Source organism: Pelobates fuscus, chromosome 8 (assembly GCF_036172605.1).
Source record: "Pelobates fuscus isolate aPelFus1 chromosome 8, aPelFus1.pri, whole genome shotgun sequence".
Lineage (NCBI taxonomy): Eukaryota > Metazoa > Chordata > Amphibia > Anura > Pelobatidae > Pelobates > Pelobates fuscus.
Window position 1 is genome coordinate 107610344 of NC_086324.1, and position 21981 is coordinate 107632324.

Sequence of the window (21981 nt, forward strand, 5' to 3'; positions counted from 1 at the left end):
GACGCTAGCATCCATAGGAAAGCATTGCGAATTGTAACAGCTACCCAGGTAGTGAGAGGGTATCCGCCGTTGGAGACGTCCTTTTTCCCGTCAAGCTGCTGTATAGCAGTGGAGTTGCTTATTCCCATCCACAAGATCCAAGTGAAGAGTCAGGCATAGCTATTAAAAGAACAAGGTGGTTATGCTGTAAATCCCCTTCCAAGAACAAGGCAAGGCTATGTTTTGAAGGGTCAAGAAGAACTGAATTTTAATGGCATGCATTCTCCTTTTATGTGATGCTGCCCATGCAAGGGAGACACCTACATAATTAGTACAGTAACCAATAACAGATAAGGTACAACCCACACATCTCCTCCCCTCAGATAAACCTTTAACATAATTAACAAGCACACATTTTTACCCTTGTTATCTGGGGTATATTCATAAATCCCCTGATAGCCCTGATCTGGGGGAGCAACATATGAAAAAATCATCGCATTCGGTTAAGGGGTTCGGTAGTTATGGAGCTTTAAAGTTTTGACCGACCGCACAGGCACAATAGCTGAAAATAGTTCCATGAGATTTGACCTTGCGGTCGGTCCTCGTTCGTGCGGTAAAATGTTACGAAAAGCTTGCCATCCGTGGATTTCTTGAGGTTCGCCAGAATCCCTCTATGTTGCATAGTCTTTCTACCGAATGGCGGGGCGGTCGGTAGTTTTGGCAGTTTTGGCACGAACTTACGGTGTTATGGAGGTCTCAGCGGTGTTCGCCTACTCGAGTGTCCGATTTTAGTTCCAGACACTCGACGGCAAAACACCGCTGTTCGGGAGTTAAGATGGCCACGACCACGTGTAAAAGTCCCGAAATGGCGGCCACCCAGGAACTTGAAACAAAGCGTTTGTGCGTTTCTCATAAGAGTTGGATGTACCGATCAGGGATGTAAATTACCCCATAATAAGGTAGCAGGGTGGTCCGGTGTTCGGTAGTTTGCATTCGTACGATGAATGCTGAGTCCATACCGTCTGGGTCGCATAAGGAAACGAATGCTTGAAAAGTCCCGAACTGTTATAAAGAATAATCCCCATGAAACAGGTAAGCACATGCAATTATATCCAGTTTGATGTCTTTTGCTGGATACACAATATGGCTTTATAATCCAAGGTCTCTTGTTCCTGTATATGTGCCCGGTTAGCTCTTAACGGGCGGGTAGCAGTCAGTATTCCCAGGCATAAGGTAGGGTTTTGTTTCATAGAATGCTTTCCTATGTACTGGCTGAATGTGCGTGTGGCTCTTTCCGCGCATGCGCATTCAGCCAAGGACGTCAGAAGAGGGAGGAGAGTCCCAGCGCCAAGGGAGCCCTTCAGCGCCACAGGAGTGGGACCCTGAGGGTGGGGGCACCCTCAGGGCAATATAGTGCCAGGAAAATGAGTTTGTTTTCCTGGCACTATAGTGGTCCTTTAACCCCTTAAGGACCAAACTTCTGGAATAAAAGGGAATTATGACGTGTCACACACGTCATGTGTCCTTAAGGGGTTAAATAAGCCTCCTATAGATCCGATTGGCTGTAACCGGCCTTTAACCCCAGAACGTGCGTGCGCTAATTTTGTGTGACGTCACACGCACGTTGATGTTGTCATCACCATGGGCGGACATGGGACTATAAAATGGTGTGTACTGGCGGTGGGCTGCTTAGCAGCACTTCCGTTATTGTAAGGAAGGCAATTACTACCGCAGATACCACAAGGTGAGGATGAATATTTGACATGGAGGAGATGAGACACAATATAGGTAACTCACATAACGCATATGCCACCACTTGGGCACCATATTCTGCGCTTGTCCCCAGCTAGGAGGGATTACAGGCAAGCAAGAGAAGTACCATCCTACACTCACAGTAATTTTAACCATCAACAGATGGTCTTAGACAAGTAACAAGTGACACATGCCAAATTACTCTTATAATCCATGTAAGAGTTTACCTTGGGTAAGCGTCTGTTGTGTGCATTACCTTAATTTTTTATCCCAATTGCCAGCTGCAGTTCTTTATTTCTACTGTTAATCATGCTCATTATTATTATTATATTATTTTACTTGCATTATGTTCATTCTCTATTCCCACCTTTTGCAGCTGTTGAACTGGTTGTTTATAGTGTCACTAATGCATACGATGTACTCCATATGATATAACCATTTCTTCTGTGATGTAATATCATTGCTACCTTTATCATTGTATACGACTAAACAAAGAATATTGTTTTGTATCTTTTTATAAAACCCAAAGAAATGTATATAAAAAATATATATAACTTGATATTAGATAAAACAGCCAAAGTAATACATTTTCATCTGTTTTACTATTCTATTGCTATTGATTTTTCATGTGCATAATTACTGACTTCAATTTAATGCATCTTAGTTCCCTATGCAATCTACGAGAAGTACAATTAGATGCAATACCCATTTAGAAAAATAATGAATGCATGATATATATTACATTGCATGATATACATTAATTAATTAAAGGGACACTAAAGTCACCAAAACAACATTAGCTTAATAAAGCAGTTTGGGTGTGTATATCATGTTCCTGCAGTGTCACTGTTCAATTCTAAATACTTCCTGTAAAAGGTCATGTAATGTTTACACTTAATTTAGCATTACTTAACTTCTGCTCTGTTAATAGCTTGCTAGACCTTACAGGAGTCTCCTGTATGTAATTAAAGTAAAATTTTAAAAGCAGGAGATAGAAACTTCTAAAGAAAGTTAATGTGTGAATAAAAATTATTATTTTTTTCATACAGGCTGTGCCAGCCATAGCCAGGGGAGATGTGATTAGGTCTGCATAAGCAGAAACAAAAGTGATTTAACTCCTAAATGGGACAGAATTGAACAGTGGCACTGCAGGGGCAAGATCTATAAATCAAAACTGCTTCATTAAGCTAAAGTTGTTTTGTTGACTATAGTGCCCCTTTAAGGGAGGATGTAACTTTTGCCTCTCTTCTCATACTCCCACTGAAATCCATAAGGCGGCAAAATATATTTAATGAACTTTTAATATTTAATGTGTTGTAGGATTGTCATTGTGATATGAATAGTATACGTTTTATTCAAAGTACTTCCAGAACAGACACTGAGGGGCCATACATAGGCCTATATTAACAACAGACTGAAATACACATATGGTTCTTGTTAAGAATGATGGATGGAGACCTGTTGATATTAGCCTTTGACTTATGGTAAGCTTTGCAAGTCAGACTCCCTGTGAAGGCTTACATTTCTAAAGGCATTTATTCATTTAATCATGTATATAGCATTTCTTTGTGTAACTTATATTTTAAATATAACGTATGGCTTTAATCATAGATTTCAAATGATGCTAAGTCACTCCCCTTTTTCTATGATAAGCCACTTATTTTATAGTAAGGCAACCTTATGTATATGCCCCTATGTAACTGAATTTTTAACCTACAAAACTGATTGTAGCCAAGATTGTGTGGCTAATACCTTTAACATAAAAAATGGATACCATCTTGAACATTGCTCTGTATTGGACAAAGACTATTATTGACATATGTTATTACCGGATGATGTGTATGTTTGAATAAACAAGACACTCTGATTTGTTAAAGGGACACTCCAGGCACCCAGACCACTTCTGCTCATTGGAGTGGTCTGGGTGCCAACTCCCACTACCCTTAACCCTGCAAGTGTAATTATTGCAGTTTTTCATAAACTGCAATATTTACATTGCAGGGTTAACTCCACCTCTAGTGGCTGTCTATTAGACAGCCACTAGAGGTCACTTCCTGGGTTCTAGCACAGGTTTCCTGTGCTAGAGCGTCGCTGGACGTCCTCACGCTGTGTGAGGACCTCCAGCGTCGCTCAAAACCCCATAGGAAAGCATTGAAATGATTTTTCAATGCTTTCCTATGGGGAGACGTAATGCGCATGCGCGGCATTTCCGCGCATGCGCATTAGGTCTCCTCGGCCGGTGAGCGAGATTTGTCTCGCCCACCGGCCGACGTAATCACTAGGAGGAGCGTCGCGGAGGCGGAGACAGCGGCGAGGGACATCGCCGCTGTCCCAGGTAAGTGACTGAAGGGGTTTTCACCCCTTCAGTAACCGGGGATTGGTGGGTGGGAGGGAGAGGGACCCTCCAGTGCCAGAAAAACTGATCGTTTTTCTGGCACTGGAGTTTCCCTTTAAGAATACTGGTGTGAAAAACAAACATCTCAAGAAAAGCTAATTTCCTACATGCGGGATGTTTAATAAATAAACTATGGGCAGCTAAAGTTATCCACCCTTTTCTTCTCCATTCCATTATTCCATCAGCAACATTTGGTTAAAATGCTTTCTAACTATTAAAATGAATTTTACCTGAATCATGGACTGTAACTCCTGCATCATGGTTTTCAACATTTCATTTTCCCGCTCTAGTTCCAACATCTGTTCCTTTTTTGGTCGATTCTCTATGTCATTTTTCAATTTAAGGGACTGATTTCTTTCCAGTTTACACTCCTCTTCAACTTTATTTAAATGATGTTTGAGACGATCAATCTATAGTCAATTAGGATAACATATTATAGATATTAATCAGAAGTATGGGCTCTAAGTACCATTTTTACTATTGATAAATTTGCTAAAATCATGAATTACTCCACTGTTTAGGCTAAGTGCATTCTAAGTAGCTACCTCAAGTGCTTCTCCTATTTAGCCTCATTTTACAACATACATATGAAAAATATTAGGTTTCAACTTATTCATGAATAAAAATAAAACAGTTTGAAATTCAAGGTTATTAGAAAGCCAATTATGCACTCACGAGATTTTAGAAAGATTGCACTTTAAAGGTGCCTCCCAGCACATCAAGTGAAGGCACATTTAAAGTGTAATCTTGCTAAAATCTTGTGAGTACACAATTGGCTTTCTAATAACCTTGGATTTAAAACAGTACCATGTTATGGTTATGTTATTTATTTATGTTTTACTTTTATTGTACAAAAATGTATATGTTCCAAATAAATATACTCCACAATATTTCACATTGAGTATTCTAGTGTGGCAGAGCTCCAGTACTCCGACCGAGTACCTCCGCCAAGTCTGCTTCCTCGTAGCTATCAGGGACTCTGGAGCACTTCAGACCCAGTCTCCGAGGTTTGACTGGGATCACTGAGGGCCTTTTCTACCCTGGACCAAACACCAGACGACACTTGGTGAAGGTTAAAACAGCAACTAACTTTAATAGACATAGCACACACATTTAAGCCCCCAACAGCCTCATTTACATACAATAGGGTACATAAGGCACTATAGCACAGGAAGAATTTGTTGGCTCTTTATAAATAATAACATAATAATAATAATAATAATAATAATAATAATAAGAGAGTGGTCAGAAAATAGCAAGGGTTTATGTGAGATTGAGGAGGGACAGAGCAGCTAGTTTAAACTAGTCTGGCAATGTCCCTGGGACAATGCCCTGCTGGGGAAACAATAAGACAGGAAAAAGGGGGAAGGTGACAGTGACCAAAACACATAGTGTCTGTCTTCCATCCCCAGTGACTACTGTCACTCTAGACCTAATAACATTGATATATTATCACAAGTTTCTGCTGACATTATTATTGTAGGGGTGTATTAAAAGAATTAATTAACAGATGGGGAAAAGCCCACATTTTCAAAAAGCAAAAAGTTTTACTATAAAATCTATTTAAGTTTTCTGGCTTTTTGCTTGTATAATATACAGATGATATTTTCCACTCCTTAACTTAAAACCAACTTAAGTGTACAATGACAGGTTTTTATTAATTTATTCTGCATTTTATCAAATCAATTAACTAAGTAGCATTAAAAACCGTTTTAGTACGGAAAACAATTATGCTCAAAACGCTGTAAGAGAACGAAGATTACATAAGCCTCATACTGCAGGGCTTGACAAATTCGTTTGGAATCATCTAGGAGCCAGCTAAAAAAGTTAGGAGCCAGAAATGCATTTCTTAAAGGGATACTAGTCGCCAGAACCACTACAGCTTCATGTAGTTGTTCTGGTGTCCATAGCCTGTCCCTGCAGACTTTTCAGTGTAAACAGTTCAGTGAAAAGGCAGAATTTACATTGCGGCTTAGTAACACCTCTAGTGACAGTCACTCAGACAGCCATTAGAGAGTCCTGGGTCACTGCTGCACAGTGTGCAGCACCCACGTTTAGTGTGTCCACACTCAATGCATCTCTATGAGGATTTGCATGCTATGCATGCACAAAATCCTCGCAATGCTTTCCTATCATAAAATTGATAATCTCAGCCATGGAGGTGGGACCAGCAATGGGGAAACTGGCACGGCGTGGGAAAAAAGGTAAATATAAACACCTTTACAAATGCTCTGACAGGCTCACACACTCTGACAACATGCTTGCACGCACACACTGACGGACACACACACACTCTGACAGACACATGCACACATACTCACTGTGACAGGCTCACACACGCACACTCTGACAGGCTCGCGCACACACACACATATACACAATCTGACAGGTTGCACACACACACACTCTGACAGGCACACACACACACAATCTGACAGGTGCGCACATACACACTTTGACAGGCTCACACACACATACACACATACACACACCACTGGCATACATACTATGGTAGCAGGGGGTGCAGCTGTGACCGGGCATGGCCCTCCAGGGGGCCCAGCCGCCCTGCGACCCGGGGGGCCGAGGAGCTGGCCAACTCAGGGCTTCCAGAGGCTGGCAGAGGCTGGCAGTGGCATCAATCTGTGAAAGAGTGCCTCTAGCGGCTTTCCCTGAGCTGCAGAATTAAAACTAGAGGGACCTGGCACCCAGACCACTTAATTGAGCTGAAGTGGTCTGGGTGCCTATAGTGGTCCTATAAGTGTATGCGTATTTGCATGAACTGGCGTACATACCGCGGTTGCAGGGGTCGCAGCCCTGCGACCCCTTTGACCAGGTGCCCGCCGCCATGTGTTGCTGCTCCGGCCTGCACAGTGTAAGCGCTGGGGAGGCCCACAGATCAGTTTTCGCACCAGGGCTCCATGGATCATGTGAACGCCACTAACACACACACTTTGACAGGCTCACACAGACATACACACACACACACACTCTGGCAGGCACACACACACACATAAACACACACTCTGACTCTTCCTGCAGCCCCTCTGTACTCCCTCGCGTTCCCTGTAGTGATGTCGGGACCGGAGTGACATTATATTACAGCTCCCAGCATCATTAACCAGCATGAGGGAGCAGAGAGGAGCTGCGAGAAGAGTACTGCTCTCTTGCGCGCCTACATTCTTATCAGGGCAGGCAGCTGCCTCCTTGCTTCCCAGGGTGGGCTGCTCCAATATTCCATGTGGCAAATTCCAGTTGCCAGAAAGAAATTTCTAGTTGCCATGGCGACCTGGTGCCTGGGATTTGTCGAGCCCTGCCATACTGAATACCAGGGAAAAGATCCCCACTGGACCCTAAGAAGAGATCAACTCTAGCTCTTCCAAAATTAGGAAAATTAGCTGGGCTTAAATAAAAATAATTTAAAAATAATAATTTATAAATGTGTGTGTGAGAGAATGTGTCTAACAACAGGAAACATGTCACCTTGCACACAGGTTCCACTTAGCGATCCAGTCACTAATCCAGGAGGGGCTCCGTCCATATGGACACCACCAATCCATGTGAGTACCAAGTAAACATAAAACACAGGCAGCACTCAAGGAAAAAAACTGTGAAAGTATTTATATAGGGGTAAGCCATCCCCGTAATCAAGTGATGTTTTGGCTCTTCAGTGCCTTAATAAAGCTAGTGAGTGTGTGTCTGACAGGGAATGTGTGTGTAGACAAAAGAGGGAATTTGGGGCACACTTGGAACATGCATTTCTCAGCAGTGGTGCCGTAGATACCACAATTTATACAAAATACAGATTAAGGAACTGTGCATACACAAACATACAATTTGATGGGGGTACACTAATTTTATATGATGTTTGATAAACAGCCTTGTATCTCAACCACTGGAATGCGTACCCCATGCATTCCCGTGGTTGAGAAACAAGGTTGTTTATTAAACATCATATAAAATTAGTAAATCATTGATTTATTAATCATTTGTCCATATTGTCAGCTACATTGCCATATGATTTGAAATACATGCAGTAAACAATGGCATACAACTTAATTCAGAAGTGCATCTCACCTCAAGTTGCAGGTCTCGACTCCTCATCACAGCCATGTTTTTCTCCTCACTTAACTGGGCGTATCTCATTGCTAAGTTATAATTATCATCCTTTACTTTAATTAGTTCATCATTGTAATTATTTCTTTCTTCTTTCATTTTGTTATATCTTTCTTGGAATGTTAAAAGTTCCAAGTTAACTAACTTTAAGTGCTTTTTTTCATCTTCCAGTTGTCTTGAGTTGGCCACAAGTTCACATTTCTGTATTTCTTTTGTCTTGAGCTGTTGTTGAAGTTTGATCACTTCATTCATCAGAAACTGTGTAAGACCCTCATGTCCCTCCTCAACTACAATTAAAATAACTCATGTAGTGTTAAAACAATGACACAACTTACTACTGTACATTTAAAATAACAAAATAAAATAAAATAACATGTATTAACCCCTGAAGGACTGAGGCAGTTGTACAAGTTGTGATCAAAACAAAAAGTAAACATAACCTTGAATTTGCGCTATGTGCCTATTCAGGCGTAATTCACATCTTTCATATTATGTGCACCCACACTTATCATATATAATTTTGTTCAGGAGAAACATGGCTTTAATGTCACATCAAATATTTGTATATTAAACATAATTTAATATGAATACAATATAAAAACAGTAAGAAATTTTGTTATTTTTTTAGTTGCATGGCATTATAACTGTGAATGTCACAATACTGTTAGCGTTTACTGCAATAAACCAAACATATTTGTATTCAGCGATATCTCACAAGTAGAGTTGAGCGAACCCAAACTGAAAAGTTCGGGTTCGTACCGTACATTAGGTTTTTTGGACCCCGGACCCGAACACGGACATATCACTGTATGTTCGGGTTGGAGTTCGGTGTTCGGCGATTTAATGGCGCATATGAAAGGCTGCAGGGCAGCCAATCAACAAGTGTTTGACTTGTGTGCCCTTAGAAGCCATCACAGCTATGCCTACTAATGGCATGGCTGTGATTGGCCAGTGCAGCATGTGACCCAGCCTCTATGTATAAGCCGGAGTCGCACACACATGCGGTCTTATTAGTGTAGTTAGAGGATGCTGCCGCTAATAGGGACAGTTTAGGAAAGAATTCTGCAAACTAGTACATTAGTGGGATGGGGTGCACTTCATAATTGAGAGTCAAATAGAAGCTTCAAATACTGCGGTTATTTCGAAGTTTTAAAACGTTTTTTTTTTGTGCGAAATAGTACATTAGTGGGGTAGTACGTTAGTGGGGTGCACTTCATATCTGAGAGTCAAATAGAAGCGTCAAATACTGCTGTCACATTGCTGTTTTGAAAAGTAAAAAATGTTTGGGTCCTAAACTGCTAAATAGTATTTTAGGGTGGTGCACTTCATATCTGAGAGTCAAATCGAAGCATCTAATAGTGTGCTTACAGCGCAGTGGTAAACATTCTTATTTTCTGGGTGCTAATCTGCTAAATAGTACATTTTGAGGCATGCACTTCATATCTGAGAGTCAAATAGAAGTGTCTAATAGTGTGCTTACTGCGCACTTGTAAACATTCTAATTGTTTTGCTGCTAATCTGCTAAATAGTACATTTTGGGGCTTGTGATGCACTTCATATCTGAGAGTCAAATAGAAGCGTCAAATAGTGCGCTTCAAATTTACTACATCAGTCACTTGTAATATTGTTCCACACCTACAACACTTGTTACACAGATTTAAGTGATAGAAAACAGATTGATATTTTCTACACTAGAAACTACCAGATAACAAGCTGCTATATTTAATCCAGTGATCAATAGCTAAGAGGTACTTCAACAATATTGTAATTCTGGGGCAATGCCCTCACAAGTCAAACTGAGAGGTCAGTTTATAGGGAAAACTGTTGCCTGGAGGAAATTCTAAAACAATTTCCATATGTCCTTTGCAGACTTTACATGCTGGAAAAACATAGGTGCCAACTGCTGTGGCTTTCTGCAGTGTGCATACCGGCAAGGAGGGCAGGGTTGAGGAGTAGTGTTGTCGCGAACCCGAAATTTTCGGTTCGCGAACGGCGAACGCGAACTTCCGCAAATGTTCGCGAACCGGCGAACCGCGCAAACCGCCATTGACTTCAATGGGCAGGCGAATTTTAAAACCAACAGGGACTCTTTCTGGCCACAAAAGTGATGGAAAAGTTGTTTCAAGGGGACTAACACCTGGACTGTGGCATGCCGGAGGGGGATCCATGGCAAAACTCCCATGGAAAATTGCACAGTTGATGCAGAGTCTGCTTTTAATCCATAAAGGGCAGAAATCACCTAACATTGACACCTGTCCTCAAAGCCCCTGATACACACTGACACAGAGCAGAATAGAGACTGTTCCCCGTCCTCAGAGACCATGATACACACTGACACAGAGCAGAATAGAGACTGTTACCCCTACATAGGGTCACTTGGCAGATATGGCGGGGTCGTGGGAGGGGGAGGATGACTTTCACCTCTTCCCCTGTTACATTCCCGTTGTGCTGTGACATCACCCTTATACGCTGTGTAAAGCATACTATTTCATTTGATCAGCATGGCCACTTGAGTTTTTATAGTTTTCACGCTGCTTGTAGTTTATATATGGTTCACAAAAATCAAACAAATGATAAAGTAAACGTGTAAGGATTCAGAATATTCTTTCAAACCCTTACACATTGTGTGTACGTATTTTTTGTCTTAAGTTTGTGGCTTTAAAGAGGTTTACGTTGTTTCTATGATGTGCATAACATGTTCTTGTAAATGTTTGTTACATTTTTCCTGGAATTGTAATTTTTCAATCTGAATAAAGATAGTCAAATCCCTGATACACACTGACACAGAGCAGAATAGGGACTGTTCCCCCTACATAGGGTCACTTGGCAGATATGGATTGACACCTGTCCTCAAAACCCCTGATACACACTGACACAGAGCAGAATAGGGACTGTTCCTCCTACATAGGGTCACTTGGCAGATATGGATTGACACCTGTCCTCAAAACCCCTAATACACACTGACACAGAGCAGAATAGGGACTGTTCCCCCTACATAGGGTCACTTGGCAGATATGGATTGACACCTGTCCTCAAAACCCCTGATACACACTGACACAGAGCAGAATAGGGACTGTTCCTCCTACATAGGGTCACTTGGCAGATATGGATTGACACCTGTCCTCAAAACCCCTGATACACACTGACACAGAGCAGAATAGAGACTGTTCCCAGTCCTCAAAGCCCCTGATGAACACTGACAAAGAGCAGAATAGAGACTGTTCCCCCTACATAGGGTAACTTGGCAGGTATGGATTGACACCTGTCCTCAAAGCCCCTGATACACACTGACACAGAGCAGAATAGAGACTGTTCCCCGTCCACAGAGACCATGATACACACTGACACAGAGCAGAATAGAGACTGTTCCCCGTCCTCAGAGACCATGATACACACTGACACAGAGCAGAATAGAGACTGTTACCCCTACATAGGGTCACTTGGCAGATATGGCGGGGTCGTGGGAGGGGGAGGATGACTTTCACCTCTTCCCCTGTTACATTCCCGTTGTGCTGTGACATCACCCTTATACGCTGTGTAAAGCATACTATTTAATTTGATCAGCATGGCCACTTGAGTTTTTATAGTTTTCACGCTGCTTGTAGTTTATATATGGTTCACAAAAATCAAACAAACGATAAAGTAAACGTGTAAGGATTCAGAATATTCTTTCAAACCCTTACACATTGTGTGTACGTATTTTTTGGCTTAAGTTTGTGGCTTTAAAGAGGTTTACGTTGTTTCTATGATGTGCATAACATGTTCTTGTAAATGTTTGTTACATTTTTCCTGGAATTGTAATTTTTCAATCTGAATAAAGATAGTCAAATCCCTGATACACACTGACACAGAGCAGAATAGGGACTGTTCCCCCTACATAGGGTCACTTGGCAGATATGGATTGACACCTGTCCTCAAAACCCCTGATACACACTGACACAGAGCAGAATAGGGACTGTTCCTCCTACATAGGGTCACTTGGCAGATATGGATTGACACCTGTCCTCAAAACCCCTGATACACACTGACACAGAGCAGAACAGAGACTGTTCCCCGTCCTCAAAGCCCCTGATAAACACTGACAAAGAGCAGAATAGAGACTGTTCCCCCTACATAGGGTAACTTGGCAGGTATGGATTGACACCTGTCCTCAAAGCCCATGATACACACTGGGGGGAGCTACTGTCCTCCCCAACCCCTGCGCGGTGGGTGGGGGCCATAAATCACAATGGGGGGACCTACTGTCCTCCCCCCCTCGGTCCCCACCCCTGCGCGGTGGGTGGGGGCCATAAATCACAATGGGGGGCCTACTTTCCTCCCCCCCGGCCCCCATCCCTGCGCGGTGGGTGTGGGGCATAAATCACAATGGGATGGACCTACTGATAGGAGTGGAGTATTGTTCATATCAGTTTAATACCTTCCGCGTCTCCTATCAGTGGACGTGTATATGGCAGCCATTTTAGGAACTGCACACCTGGGACCCGAGCAAGGTCACCTCGTTCAAGCTGCTCTGGTTCCTTGATGAGCCAGCTGCCCGTGAGTTAACATGTCCCGTGGAGAAGCACTCTGTCCTGTAAAGCCTCACCACAAAAAAATTAAATAAATAACAGCACTCGGAGTGGTGAGTTTAGTAAATGTTCATATCAGTTTAATACCTTCCGCGTCTCCTATCAGTGGACGTGTATATGGCAGCCATTTTAGGAACCGCACACCTGGGACCCGAGCAAGGTCACCTCTTTCAACAGGCGACATGATTTGGCCCTGTAAAACTATCCTGGATATTCTCTACAATTTCTATGGATATGGCATTGATTTATGTAACAGGGAGATGGAAGAAGATGCTTGGTCGGTCCTCTTACTTGAAATTTGGGGCACTGCGCGGGCAAGCTAATGTGCCACCAGATATGATTGGCAATGTGCACTGGAACAGTTCTGCAGAGCACACGCTGAAGGAAGGACTGACAGAGCCGCTTGAAGACAAGTAACTGCTATTCAATCTATAACAGTGAAAAATAAATTTTGGTTTTAAAAGCATGCTATAGAGACACCAGATATGATTGGCAATGTGCACTGGAACAGTTATGCAGAGCACACGCTGAAGGAAGGACTGACAGAGCCGCTTGAAGACAAGTAACTGCTATTCAATCTATAACAGTGAAATATAAATTTTGGTTTTAAAAGCACGCTATAGAGACACCAGATATGATTGGCAATGTGCACTGGAACAGTTCTGCAGAGCATACGCTGAAGGAAGGACTGACAGAGCCGCTTGAAGACAAGTAACTGCTATTCAATCTATAACAGTGAAAAATAAATTTTGGTTTTAAAAGCACGCTATAGAGACACCAGATATGATTGGCAATGTGCACTGGAACAGTTCTGCAGAGCACACGCTGAAGGAAGGACTGACAGAGCCGCTTGAAGACAAGTAACTGCTATTCAATCTATAACAGTGAAAAAGAAATTTTGGTTTTAAAAGCACGCTATAGAGGGCGGAGCTAAGCTACTGAAGAAGAAGGTCGCATGGCCGCGAGGCTCCCGTCATTAGCTGCCCTAAACGACTACTATCCGTGCCCACACGCGAGCCTGACTCACCTCAGGGTAATCTTTTCATACCCAAGGGCACGATGGGCCGAAAATTGAAAAAACAGAGAGCGGATAAGCCCCGGCTAGGCATGAACATAGGGGAGCTCTGGCGGCAGGCCCACGACGCAACAGAAGCCAAGATGGCGTCCCTGCACGGAGGCTGCACGGACTTCTCAGATGAGAACTCCGAAGACGCCGACGAAGTCCTGATGCCGGCCCCGGCGCTGCCACCACCGATGCGGGCACAGACCCAGCTGGTAGGAGCAAGCCCCACCCCGGTGACCATGGAGGCCTTGAGCAAGCTCATGGCGGAACACCACGGTAAGATAGCCGCGGATGTGGCCCTGATCCGGGGAGACCTCAAATCTATTGCAACGCGGCTGGGAGTAGTGGAGGAGACATCCTCCGAACACACACGCCAAATTACAGAGCTCCAGACGGCCGTGAATAACCTACAACAACAAAACCTGCAGCATGAGCATCAACTGTCAATGCTGGAAGATAAACGTCGCCAAACTCACCTGAAAGTCAGAGGTGTAGCAGATACAGTACCTGAGGCAGAGCTCCCACACCTCCTCAGGAGAATGCTCGCCGCACTGTTGAATCCAAAGACAGCCAAAACCATCCTGATTGATGGGATCTTTCGGGTGCCACGGCCAGTAAATGCACCGCCTAACACCACCAGAGATGTGGTAATCCGTTTTCAAACCCTCAAAGACAAAGCTGCGGTGCTGGAAGCTACCAGAGGCCTCACCGCTTACCCTTTCGAGGACATGACTCTGTCCTTCTATGCGGATCTCTCTAGTGGGACACTAGCATGGAGAAGGTCCCTGCATCAGTTTACCTCTGTACTGCGACAACACCAACTTAAATACCGGTGGGGACCAGGCCGCACGCTACAAGTCACCGCCGGGCAAACTTCACATGTCATCCGGGACCTACACGAGGCCGCGGAGGCCCTGCACAAACTCAATCTCCCGGGGATCTCACCTACAGTACCGGGGACAACGTCCGGCCAAGGGCACTCCTTTAGAAGAGAAGCAGCAGGAGCCCCAGAGTTCGTGCCACTTCGCCCACCAGCGGCACCCTACGCAACAATTACGACCTGAACCTTTACACAGGGACATTGCTACCCCGGCGCACATCGCTACCCCTCGGTCCCCTGGATACAGCCCGAGAGTGGCGACTTCGTTCACTCAATATTGCCTCCAGAACCCGATTCTTAACCGGACTCCCCATGCATATTTTTTGTATCCTGCTCGACACGTTAAGGGGCTGTCTGTTGACAAAGTGGGGGGGAGTCCCAGAGTCCAACGATTCCACAGCATTACCTGCTAACCGGAGTCTATCCTAGCTTTGATACCCCCTGCAAGGTACCACTTCCTAACACAATCCAGGGCTCAAGGGACCTGGATCACACCGGTCGAATCAACTCAGCTAAAGTTTCGCACACCGTACAGGCATTACCCCTCAAACATTGCCTATATGAAACTGAGGTTAGAAGTTCTCACCCCGTTAGGGGAAAATGTTCATTTTATGTTACTTGTTTTTATGACTATAATTTTTTCAACTGTAGGATGCTTTGAACTAACAGTCTATGGCATGCACTTTTCCTGTTACTACTGCATGTTAACTGCTTAAACAAAACAAAGTGCACAATCTACAAGTAATACCGAGCTCTAACACTTGACTTCACATTACGAAACGTGCCGCATACCAGACGAGATGGGATTTCTCTTTTTATTGTGGCGCCCTTATATTTTGACTGTCCTGCCTAGCCTGCTTTGTTTTCCTTTTTTTTTTTTGTTGTTTTGTTTTGAATTTGTGCTGACACTGATGGTCATATTGTTGACAATAATGTTTCTAGCCTTCCATCGTTGTGACTGTCGTATATAATACTTGTCTAAAGCTCTGACAGCATATGTCTAGGGAGACCGCTGAAAGCAAGGCGGGAATGTCAGCTCCACTTCACTTCTCTTCTATGCAGATTAGGATATATGATGCCCACTAAGCAACCAAAACTCTAGGCGACCTCTAGCGATACCATAAGGCACACCAGTTGTAGCAGACATAATCTTGATATGCCAGTACTCAAACGCTAAACTGTCATTGCGTGCTTATATATGTTTAGACACTAGACACACAAGGTCAGCCTACTTGTTAACACTACCACATGACATGTTCTATTGAAGTCAGAAAAGCCTAATTACCAAAGCCCGCTCGACAAAAAGAAGCCAGGTCCCATTTACAATAAGGTTAGCATCTCATTACTAAACACCACATAGCTAGTATGCTCTTCGACCTTCAGAAGTACCATCTCTCATTTCTCCTACTGTTCATGTAATTCTGATAAGTCTGTACTCACAAAATGGAAAATGCGCAAATGTTGCGGCCACTGTTTCACTTGTTTATACCTTTATGTACGCTGTTGTGGCGTTTTGTTGATATATTTGTACTCACCTGCGCAAATAAATAAAGAATTAAAAAAAAAAAAGCACGCTATAGAGACACCAGATATGATTGGCAATGTGCACTGGAACAGTTCTGCAGAGCACACCCTGAAGGAAGGACTGACAGAGCCGCTTGAAGACAAGTAACTGCTATTCAATCTATAACAGTGAAAAATAAATTTTGGTTTTAAAAGCACGCTATAGAGACACCAGATATGATTGGCAATGTGCACTGGAACAGTTCTGCAGAGCACACGCTGAAGGAAGGACTGACAGAGCCGCTTGAAGACAAGTAACTGCTATTCAATCTATAACAGTGAAAAATAAATTTTGGTTTTAAAAGCACGCTATAGAGACACCAGATATGATTGGCAATGTGCACTGGAACAGTTCTGCAGAGCACACGCTGAAGGAAGGACCGACAGAGCCGCTTGAAGACAAGTAACTGCTATTCAATCTATAACAGTGAAAAATAAATTTTGGTTTTAAAAGCACGCTATAGAGACACCAGATATGATTGGCAATGTGCACTGGAACAGTTCTGCAGAGCACACCCTGAAGGAAGGACTGACAGAGCCGCTTGAAGACAAGTAACTGCTATTCAATCTATAACAGTGAAAAATAAATTTTGGTTTTAAAAGCACGCTATAGAGACACCAGATATGATTGGCAATGTGCACTGGAACAGTTCTGCAGAGCACACGCTGAAGGAAGGACTGACAGAGCCGCTTGAAGACAAGTAACTGCTATTCAATCTATAACAGTGAAAAATAAATTTTGGTTTTAAAAGCACGCTATAGAGACACCAGATATGATTGGCAATGTGCACTGGAACAGTTCTGCAGAGCACACGCTGAAGGAAGGACCGACAGAGCCGCTTGAAGACAAGTAACTGCTATTCAATCTATAACAGTGAAAAATAAATTTTGGTTTTAAAAGCACGCTATAGAGACACCAGATATGATTGGCAATGTGCACTGGAACAGTTCTGCAGAGCACACGCTGAAGGAAGGACTGACAGAGCCGCTTGAAGACAAGTAACTGCTATTCAATCTATAACAGTGAAAAATAAATTTTGGTTTTAAAAGCACGCTATAGAGACACCAGATATGATTGGCAATGTGCACTGGAACAGTTCTGCAGAGCACACGCTGAAGGAAGGACTGACAGAGCCGCTTAAAGACAAGTAACTGCTATTCAATCTATAACAGTGAAAAATAAATTTTGGTTTTAAAAGCACGCTATAGAGACACCAGATATGATTGGCAATGTGCACTGGAACAGTTCTGCAGAGCACACGCTGAAGGAAGGACTGACAGAGCCGCTTGAAGGACACTGACTGGCTGCTATTAGCTTACACTAGAAACCTTTTTTCTTTGTAAAAGCACGCTATAGAGACACCAGATATGATTGGCAATGTGCACTGGAACAGTTCTGCAGAGCACACGCTGAAGGAAGGACTGACAGAGCCGCTTGAAGGACACTGACTGGCTGCTATTAGCTTACACTAGAAACCTTTTTTCTTTGTAAAAGCACGCTACAGAGACACCAGATATGAGTGGCAACTGTCAAAGTACGCTGGCACAGGTCTGCAGAGCACACGCTGAAGTAGGCCTGACACCCAGACGCTTGCAGACAACTAACTGCTCTTCTATTACAGTGAAAAAAAATTATTTCTTTTAAATGTAAAGCTTAACCTATTGTTAAAACAGATATGAGTGGTGGCACTGACTGTGCAAATGGGCAAGGCATCCAACCTGACACAGAAGCTGGCAGGCAGGCAACTGCTCTTCTATTACAGTGAAAAAAAAATATTTATTTTAAATGTAAAGCTTAACCTATTGTTAAAACAGATATGAGTGGTGGCACTGACTGTGCAAATGGGCAAGGCATCCAACCTGACACAGAAGCTGGCAGGCAGGCAACTGCTCTTCTATTACAGTGAAAAAAAAATATTTATTTTAAATGTAAAGCTTAACCTATTGTTAAAACAGATATGAGTGGTGGCACTGGGCAAGTAGGCACAGTATCCAATGTGAACCTCACACAGAAGCTGTCAGGCAGGCACCTGCAATTACATTACACAGGAAAAAAAAAAAAAAAAAAAGCAGCCTGATGTTATAGCCCTAAAAAGGGCTTTTTGGGGTGCTGTCCTTACAGCAGAGATCAGATGAGTCCTTCAGGATTGTAGTGGACACTGAATACCCTAGCCTAGCTATCAATTTCCCTATCTAATCAGCAGCAGCTAAACTTTCCCTCCTCTCACTAAGCATGTAGCTTCAGAATGAATCGAAAATGGATGCTGGGAGGGAGGTTGGAGGGTGTGGAAGGGAGGGAGTGCTGCTGATTGGCTGGAATGTGTCTGCCGACCGAGAGGCACAGGGTCAAAGTTTGCCCAATGATGACGAATAGGGGGCGGATCGAACTGCGCATGTGTCCGCCCGCCACGGCGAACGCGAACACGCTAAGTTCGCCGGGAACTGTTTGCCGGCGGACAGTTCGGTACATCACTATTGAGGAGTGGATATAAGATGATGTGTGCTAATCTGCTAAATAGTACATTTTGTGGCCTGCTCTTCATATCTGAGAGTAAAATCAAAGCGTCTAATAGTGTGCTTACTGTGCACTTGTAAACATTCTAATTGTTTTGCTGCTAATCTGCTAAATAGTAAATTTTGGGGCCTGTGGTGCACTTCATATCGGAGAGTCAAATAGAAGCGTCAAATAGTGCGCTTACTGCGCAGTAGAAAATATTCTTATTTTCTGGGTGCTAATCTGCTAAATAGTACATTTTGGGGCCTGTTCTTCATATCTGAGAGTCAAATTGAAGCATCTAATGCTACCGGAGAAACTGACGGAAGCCGAGCACAGAGAGATGGACACAGGTTTCTTCAGGAAGGAAGAGATCTTTATTCGATTCACCGACCGGGACTCAGAGGGACTAATGTCACCAAAATACAACAAGATCTGAGCCCCGAACAATAGTGTAGGTCCCTTATATAGGCATATAACTCCACCTATAATCAGCTCCACCCACACATACTCTTACCCAATCAACCGAACAAAGACTAACTTCCTGTTTGACCACATGGCTTGCCCAGCACAATGGAGGAGGGGAATACTATATCCTGTATTCTTGCACATGCTCCGTATACTACTGATTTTATCATTGCCACGTGCAACCAACCGACCGATACATCAGTATATGCACATACACATACCACGTGGCAATCTCGGCCTACTAAATTTATTTTTACCGAGATTGAACCACATTCCCCCCTTTGATGCTTCTGATATTTCACAATTCCAGATGCATCACTTAACCATAGTTTGCTATGAACCAGACCAGACTTTGCGACTCCCTAAAGATACAAATCCCTCTACATTCCTCTTCCTGTACTAATTCTCCCTGATTTAGAGCCTCATACCTATATATAGCCATTACCTGTGCAGCAGCCTTTCTCTCTGCTATATTCTCTATAATGCTCTGCACAGACCTAACTACTAAAGGAATCAGACATGGTAGGAGAAGGCACAGCATCAAAATTAGCATGACTCCACCTACCAATGCCTTAAGTTCTCCAAACTGCTCATACCAGTTACCAAACAAACTACTTGGATTATACCCTTTCCATACCTGAGTAGGCACATGCGCTAGTTTAACCATATGGCTAGTAAGCTCAGCTATTGCTTGCCCTTCATCATCTATTTGAAGACAACAATTGCTTAGGTTAAACTTCCCACATACACCTCCCTCTACTGCCAATAGGTAATCCAAGGCTAATCTATTTTGGTAAATGGCTGTCCTCATCCTAGTATTATGTTTCACTAGGAGATTGAGCGCTTGCAATGTCTCGTTGGCAATTATCTCAACCACTGCCTGTAACCTTATAATACGGTTGAGCATATATATTGGGGTTCTATATCCAAAAGTACCATCCTCTGCCCACGTAGCTGGCCCATAATAATCTATAATACGCTGGGGAGGCCACTCATTATCTTCCCAGGTACCTATCTCTAGGGGTCCCCTTTTCTTTCTATGATTTACATCATATACCTTAACTCCCAAAGTCTCTCCTGTTTCAATAGGCAACAAGAAGAAGGATGGTTTGAGCATACCTAATACACATGCCCCTTCCCAGTCCTGTGGTAACTCCGAATAGGCTTTCTTACCACAGATCCAGTATAAATTTGCTGGGGCTTTCCAACTAGATGTAGCAGATAGGTCAAACCACACATCCTTTAAATTGGTATAACTTGCAAACGGGTTAGGTGGTTCTAAAACATTTGAAGCTGACCACCAAGTTGTATCCTTTGTATCATCATCATAAGCTTTTTGCCCTAGACAAGTCAATTCTCCTACAGATGTATTAAACATTATTCCTTTCCTTGCTATGCAAACATAACCTATAATGGAGGTCTTTAATCGCCACTCAGATTTACCTCTAACACTCATTTGATAGTCAGCTTGAGAAGATGTTATCTGTTCAATTGTCTCAGAACATTACCTCCTTTGCTTCCCAGGGCCATTGGTCTCCCATATTAGTACCTCCACACACATAGCAGTTGGTTACATTAAGACTACCAGCAATACTCTCGGCTAGATCAATAAACAAGTTCTTAGCATTATGGGGGATCTTATTTTCTACACTCATCTCCTCGTAGAAGGAATGGAAAACCTGATGAGTTTGGGCTGCTACGGTATCGGCCTCTATCCCTATAAATAATATTGTCCCAGGATCCAAACCTGTTCCATATATCTGGAACCCAAATAAGTTTCCGAACCTATCTATAAACTGTTCAGGATTAATAATAAGTAAATGGAATGGGTTACACTCCATAGACTTACAATATGGTTTGGTAGGCAACTTAGTAACAATCATATCCTTATCTACTGTCTGTCCCCAAGTTGCCCACCCTACACAAGACCAATATGGACAATAATTAGAATTCTTATTTGGGCATTTTGGATCTATATACTTGTTCTTACTACTGGGGCAAATATACTTATCATTAGACCCATACGTTCTTTCCCATTTATATCAAATAGAAGAACACCCGAAGAATGTACGGTTTCTAGTATTGTATTATTTATTAGGGTCCCCTGTGAGTCTCCATTCCGAAGGATCAACCAAATTGTACGGGGTTGATACTCTGGGTTAAAACACTTAGGTTCTCCTACTCCTAAATGGCATACACTATAATCTATACCTAAGTATCTACACTTAGATACATATCCTTTACACTCATATTGTGAATGCCAAATAAGGGTCTGGGAAATATGATTACATGTTTTTGTAGTCTTAATGCAAACCTCACAGCCAGGTGTGTCGGTACCTCTACCTTCCTGAATAATTAAAAACACAGATATACACATTATCAAATGCATTTCTCCTGACATCTTTGTCCTAATTCTTCGTCCGTGCGATGGCACCTCAGCTTCCAGGTTGTAAGGGCTGCAGGGAATGGAGTCCTTCAGGTCCTCTCTTCTCTTCACAGAGGTCCCTTCAAGACACTCTGGCTATGTAACGTGGGTAGGTGGTCAGGCTTTATTATGGCCGTCAAAACACCTACTTGCTGATCTCTTTGATTACGCTTGAAGTTCCAATATCTCCTCGTCACTCCGACTGAGTTGCACACTTTAACCGGATCTTGCAGGGATTCTCTGGATCTGGTGAAGCTTGCCAAGAATCTACTGCTGCTGGT

At 43.0% G+C, this 21981-nt stretch overlaps 1 protein-coding gene across 1 annotated transcript in view; it reads right to left on the reverse strand.

Annotated features, from left to right (window-relative positions):
* CARD11 (caspase recruitment domain family member 11) overlaps positions 1-21981 on the reverse strand; it is a 1037045-nt gene that overhangs the window by 734063 nt on the left and 281001 nt on the right. The window contains exons 4-5 of the mRNA XM_063430219.1: positions 8201-8526; positions 4357-4536 (exon numbers count right to left, since the gene is read on the reverse strand). Coding sequence (XP_063286289.1) covers positions 4357-4536; positions 8201-8526 — 506 coding nt within the window. The remainder of the gene's footprint in view (positions 1-4356; positions 4537-8200; positions 8527-21981) is intronic.